The sequence below is a fragment of the Limulus polyphemus genome, unplaced genomic scaffold (genome assembly GCF_000517525.1).
Source record: "Limulus polyphemus unplaced genomic scaffold, Limulus_polyphemus-2.1.2 Scaffold47, whole genome shotgun sequence".
Taxonomy (NCBI): Eukaryota; Metazoa; Arthropoda; class Merostomata; order Xiphosura; family Limulidae; genus Limulus; species Limulus polyphemus.
Window position 1 is genome coordinate 1,042,574 of NW_013665657.1, and position 6,920 is coordinate 1,049,493.

The window sequence follows — 6,920 nt, forward strand, 5'->3', positions numbered from 1 at the left end:
ATTAAGTTTGGTATCAAATTGTAGATTAATAATTACAAATTTTAGTATTATTCATTACTCTAGTTTTTTAATTTAAAAATAAATAATTAAAAAAACACAGTTAAACATTGATTTTTTGTGTGTCACATAGTATGTTGAATGTAGCACTGGTTTAAATTAGATGTTTGTGATGTCAAAATACTAAGTCTAAATACTATAGACCCATAGTTTCAAATATAAGATCATCTTCTTACAATGTAGCTAAATTTATAGCACAAAAGTTTTCTTTTCTAAGTAATAAAAAGTACACAGTTAAAACTTTGGTAGAATTTGTTGAAAAAAATAAGAGATAACTCTAAACGATAATGATGTGCTTGTTTCATTCGATGTTGTATCATTATTTACTAAAGTATGTATTGATAAAGCTATTTACTGTTTCGAAAACAAATTAAGAATGAATAACGTCTCAGTTATTGAAACTTTGGACATAATAAAATTAACAAAAACTTGTGTGGAAAATTCACTTTTTCAACTTAACAATACGATTTACAAACAGATTGAAGGTCTAGCCATGAGTTCCCTATTATTTCCGCTATTAGTTGATCTGTTCATGGATAAATTTGAAAATCTTGCTTTACAGAATGCTAAACTTAAACCCAAAATATGGATTAGGTATGTTGATGACACTTTAGTAGTATGGCAGCATGGTAAAGAAGACTTGATAGAATTTGCTAATTACCTAAACCGTTTAGAACCCACTATTAAGTTTACTTATAAGATTGAAGAAAACAAGTTTGCCATTTCTTGATGTACTGGTAAAGAAAAAGGAAAATAAGTTACAAACTACTACTTACCATAAACCTTTCTCTGTTATCATGCTGCCACACAAAGAATCATGTCATACAAATTCACAAAAAATGTCGGCTTTTTATTCTTATGTGTATAGGTCCTTAAAAATGAATTATTATTAATTAAGTACATAGCATTAGATAGAGGTTTCTCACCAAGTATTGTAGATAGAGTTGTGAAGAAATTCAGTAGAATTAAGAATAATGATCAAAAAGTAAATTAAAATCAATAACACTGAAATGCTATGTTTGCCATATGTCCCTGGTTTATCTTGCCAAATCTTTCAGAAGTTTAAAAAATAATGTAAAAACTTTGATTTATAAACCTTTGAATAAAATTAGCCAGTAAAACTGAGGATGTAATTACTCTAATAGAAAAAACAGGTATATATATAAAATTGAATGTGAATGTAGAAGGGTATACATTGGTCAAACTAAAAGAAATTTAGAATAAACAAACATGAAAGAAATGTTAAAAATCAAAGTGAAATTTCTGCATTAACTGAACATGTAAGTCATACTGGACATTTCATTTGGTGGGGAAAAACTATTATCTTGGCTCAACTGTATGATATGACTACTAGAAATATCAGAGAATCTATTGAAATAATTAAACACAATAACAATGGCCAAACTTTCAATAAGGATGAAGGGTTAGCAGGTCAAAAAATACACAGATGGCTTGACCTTCTTTAGGGTTTACTGTATATTTATGTAGTAGTATGAGTCACATGATTAACAACCTTGGTATAAATAGTTTTGTAACAGTTGTTTTTAGACTGAGGATGATGTGATACATGTTGAAACATGTAGAGTAGTTGTTTTGAGACCGTTAAACGATCTCAGAATAAAGATTTTAATTGTTTAAGTTAAAAATGTTGATCGTTTGAAAATTGTTTAAAAAATTTTAATTATTTGTACACAAGTTCCTTGAATTTTAACCTTTTACCATAATTTATGTTTACTTATTTTATCGTTCATAAGATACCAAGCTATACTGTTTGTGTTTAACATTGTATGTTTTCTTTTGGCTTTGAATATGTTCAAAGCAGTAATTAAACTTTAAAGCAAGACCTTCAACTGTCAGATCAACAACCTTGGTATAAATAGTTTTGTAACAGTTGTTTTTAGACTGAGTGTGGTTACAAATATGTATATATATATATATATACACTGTTGTTTTAAGCATGTTGAGTTGTAAGTGGAATTATAACTTAGGAACTTTCAAGGTGGTAGCAGAATTAAGGATTAGAGATAAAATCAAGCAGAACTCTGAAGCTCAAAACAATGAAAAGAGTGAGAATTGTACTCATAATGAATCTTCAGTTGAAAGCTTCAGATTAGAGATGGAAACTTTGTCTACAAGAAAACTCAAGCAGATGCAGTCCATAAAAGATTAACACCAAGAAATATACTGCTTCATAATAGAAAAACGATTAAGTTTTTAGAAGGCTAATCACAATGTTTTATTTAAATAAACATGCAAATTCCCTTAATACCCATATAATTCTGTACATATGATTACATTTTGTTTGTTTACTTGTTAAGAAGTTTTGGAATCATATGATTTGACTTTTGAGTGTAATAATTTTTTATATCTTTTATTACTTTTTTATTGAATGTTTCTGAGAGTGATAATGTTTGATTATGTTTATTTTCTGTAGGAAAGGAAATCTTAGATAATTTCACATTAGTCTTTTTTTTTTTTACTAACGGCTTATATTATTGCCTTTCAACCTTTTTTCGTGTTATGTAAATTTTATGCACAGATTTTGAGATTAATGCATACATTGTCATTAAAATAAAAGTTACACATGTTTGAAGTTTCTGTCATAGAAATAAAATTGTATGCTGATTTTAAGGATTATTATTCTCCTGATTTATTAATAGTCTATATAAAAATAGGAGAGAAGAATGCAAGAATTGGAGAAGCATGGAAGTGATGGTGGTAGTTCTACAAAAACAAACGAAATGACTATCCAATATAGTGAACAAACCACAAGCTCCAAAAGTCAAGAGACTTTTGATTTCTTGTCAACAGAACCTCCAAATATAAAAGGAGTAACAACAGATAGTACCATCAGGGCTAGTGATGATCTTCTTTGTCTTAATGGTAATCCTTTTGCAGAAAATATTATAGGTGGTACTAATCAAAAGGTGAATCAACAGGCAATGTTTACCACCTTTGGAACAAATAGTAAGTTTGGTTAAATGGGTGTTATTTGAAAAACATATTGTTTTATGCTGAAACATATAGTAAACAGTAAAATAAGTCTTATTATTCTTATAATATAATTGCTTAAGATTAATCAGTGTTTTATATAATCCCAGAAATAGTTTTCTCTCAGTAACATAAGATTGAAAAATTCTCCTTCTTTCTTCCTCTCATTGTATACATAGGATTGTACAGCAGGTTTTGAGCAACAAACATGCTAAAACTATTAAAAAAAATTTAAGTGGGCTTGAAATATTTATATTTAAAGGAAATAAAAACTTTTAAACCAGGATGGACATTAGGCTGCTTTTACCAGAGTCAATCAGACTTAAAAAGTGAAATTCAACCACATCTCGCATGAAATCCTCCAACTCCCATTGTTTTTGCTTTTGTGTATATAATTAGTATGCAGTGATAAACTATAGAGTGCATGGAATTTAAATCTGATAGATGTAGCAATATATAGCTGTAGTGAATTTTTTGAATAATATGAAGATAAACAAATGTCAGTTTCTTATACAAATCCAAACGTATGTTACGTTTGGGCTTCTTAACTGTAAAATTCAGAACTCTTAGATATAAATCAGCCAAGTTAGCTGATACATGACTCTGTATCACAACATTCTGTGTGCATCCCTTTAATGTAGGAAAAAGTCAGGCATGTTTGAAGCATCTAAGCTCTAGCAAGTCAATTAAAGTCGTATTTGTTATATGTGAAGGTAAGTTTTAACTTTGCATAACAACAATTGCTTTTATTGCTGGTACTTAAATTACAGCTGTGATGATGATTAGACATTCAATGCCAGACTGGATGCACTCATCTTCCAACAGCAAATTTGTACAATTGAATTAAAATGTTATAAAAAATATACTTGTAGTTGCTCTTCCAGACATTTCTTTTTAAGTAATTTAGAGCTGAAATCTATTCAATAAAAAGTTTTATTTATTTACTGCTATACATAAGAAATGTTAAAAATTGCAAATTTTGATTGGTTTCAGAGCACTTCTAACAAAAAATTTAGTTTGTGTGAATTTTTCTGACTATAATATGGCATTTTTAGCCTCCTAGGAGGAAACTTGGGATAGTTTTGAAAAAAACTGCAACAGTTTTAACTTTCAGTGTTGGTACATTTTATCAATTTTTAGCCAGTCAGTTTCTTCACCTTGGTTGTCATGTAAACTAGTTATCTAAACGTATAATGACTGCTTCATTCTTATTTGTTCGTAGAGATCACAACAAAATTGTAAAAGCTTAGCTTGGTGATATTTTGCTAAGACAAAAGATGTTTGTGACAACTTTAACCACAATCATTGTCCTGATTTTTTTTTATGCTTGCAAAAAGCTTGCTTTATCATTTCATACTTCATTTTAATTGTGATATTGCAGTATGATAGAAAAAGAAGTGAGTTTTGTAGAGCAAGGTTGGGTTAAGAATGGTTATACTTAGTTGGATAATTTTGCACTTGACCGTATCAAGTTTTGTTTTACCAGCGAAGTTGCTGTTTGTTAGGTAAGCCATGTTTACATCAGGCCTTATTGGCCAAAGTAGTTGCTTGAATGACCAAAAAAATCACTGTAAAAAAAATGTAGAAGAAATAGATAAATGAATATAAAAATTTGAGGAGATCATTGGAGGGAAGAGAGCCTGTGCTAAGGCTGGAGATAAATTCCTCAAACGTATAATAGTGTTAGATATAATAGCATTAAAATAATCTTATTTACATTAGGTACTTTGTCCTTCCACATCACCTTATTAGAACAACATGAAACAATTCCTCTGCCCCACTCTTGGATTTTCCTCTTGCCTTTTTTAAGTTCCAAGAAGTTAGGATTTGAGATCTGCCTCATTTAAACCAACTGTGGTCATTCCAAAGTTCAAGATGGACAGTTTTCTCATTATGAGGTGGGTACTCTCCTGGGATGTGAATGATCAGGATCATTGTCTCAGGTGCTTTCTCCACATTCCAATTTGTGCACCTGTCTCAATTCCTTTGATAAATGCACAATGGTCAATCATCTGATTCACAGCCCTTCCCTTCAGGTTGACCCCATGGGTTTTCTGGTGGGCTTCTGCTCAGAGGTTACACACCTTTGGTCTATGGAAAGTTGGCATCTACTTTTCCCATAAAATGTGGCATCCACTGTTGTTACTTTCATTCTTCTTCGGTTGATATATTGTTTGGGGGTGGCTGGTTCAGGTTTCCAATTCAGTCTTGACCCCCATTCCAGTATCTTGTTCACTTGGGAGTGTTTCTCAGTTAGTATTTAGGGAAGTATCAGCATTCTTCAAGGCATAGAGCTTCTGATACCAAGACTCGTATCTTTTATTTTCCTGCATGAAAGAATTCATCTCTCTCTTTTTATTTTTTTGGGATTCCTCTTATCTTGCATCCATGTTCCTCTTGGATTCACCCATCTCTTTCAGTGGATTATGACTGATCAATAAAAATTTATCCAGAGATCTATTGTTTTATCTTGTTTCTTCTTCCTCCTTTTCCTCTACCACTGTTATGGTACTCACTTGATCAGTGAGCTTGTCCTCATCTTCTGACTAGTCTGTCTTGTCTTCTTTTCATGATCTGTTCATACACCTCCTCTTTTGTTTCTTTCAATCACCAATAAGGAACACTTGCTTTTATGACCTTTGTTTTCCTCACTCTAGATTTTTGTCTTTTGGGTCCATGAGCACCATCTATGATTGACAGTTTATCCCTTCTTGGTATTTTAGACCATAGTAGCAGATTGACTGTCTCACCTAGAACAGATTCTTCCTACAGAGTGATCTGTCCATCCTCTAGCATTTTCAGTGAATTTGTTCTCACTCTGGATTTCTGTCATCACTACCTTTCCAACTCCCCTCAGCACCTGGCTTTCACCTTTTTGTCACCAGTTCCAGAATCTTCAGCTCCGGCAGTGGATGATCTCAATCTAGATTTATTCAATCCTTTTTTCTGTACCTATCCTAGTCTCTAACTTCTTCCCATTTTCACTTTCATTAATTGAGAACAGTTTTGTACTTGACCTTCCATCTCTTTCTTAACCATTCTCCTTTTGTTTTTCTGCTTCTTTTCCATCATTCATCCTCCTCATCCAGTTTTTCTTCTGGACTGAAACATCTGTTAAGTTTTTAGAGTTCTCACACGTCAGTCTCCTCCATACGAACCATTGGCCACTTGTTTCCTATACAATCTTTCTTTTCAGACATATTTTCTTCTCCTCCTCACTTGTGGGGGCTCTCACTCTGACATTATTGCCTTGGATACTTCCTGCACCACAGGAACAGGTTAATACTTTTCCTTGTTTACCCTTTTTAATACTTGGGCCGGTCAGGAAGGTGATCAAACATTTTCACCATTCATTACCTCTTCTATTTCATCTCTGTGCAGTTGTTCTGGTTTTGATTGTCTTCTTTGTCCTGTTCAGGCAGTTTGGTGTCATCTCACTCATACTACTCCAAAACATAGCAATCAACACTGTCTTTTCTTGCTTTGAATTAATTGTCTTCTCATGACTTATCTCCTTCCACTTTGACCAATTAGGTTTAACAACTCATCCAGGTTGTTTATCCTTCTGTCAGAAAAGATGCCTTTACTTTTTTCATGTTACTTCTCCTCAAGTTCATCATCTTGCCTTTCACCATCAACGTCCCTTGGATGAGTTCTTGCAGACAAGGTTGTGGAATGCACACGCCTGATGCGTTTGTGTCCCAATACTAACACTGCATTTCATTTTTGTCTTCTTCCTGTCATCACTCCCATCTTCCCAGAGACTAGTGAAGTGGTTGTTGATTATTTTTTTACAGCTCCCTTATCACCATTGCTATACATGTGTGTGTGTGTGTGTATATATATATATATATATATATATATATATATAT

At 32.2% G+C, this 6,920-nt stretch overlaps 1 protein-coding gene across 3 annotated transcripts in view; it reads left to right on the forward strand.

Annotated features, from left to right (window-relative positions):
* LOC106462658 (phosphatidylinositol-binding clathrin assembly protein LAP-like) overlaps window positions 1–6,920 on the forward strand; it is a 66,993-nt gene that overhangs the window by 43,762 nt on the left and 16,311 nt on the right. For all 3 annotated transcript variants that reach the window (XM_022390238.1, XM_022390241.1, XM_022390244.1), the window contains exon 13: window positions 2,733–3,024. In XM_022390238.1, the coding sequence (XP_022245946.1) occupies window positions 2,733–3,024 (292 nt within the window). The remainder of the gene's footprint in view (window positions 1–2,732; window positions 3,025–6,920) is intronic.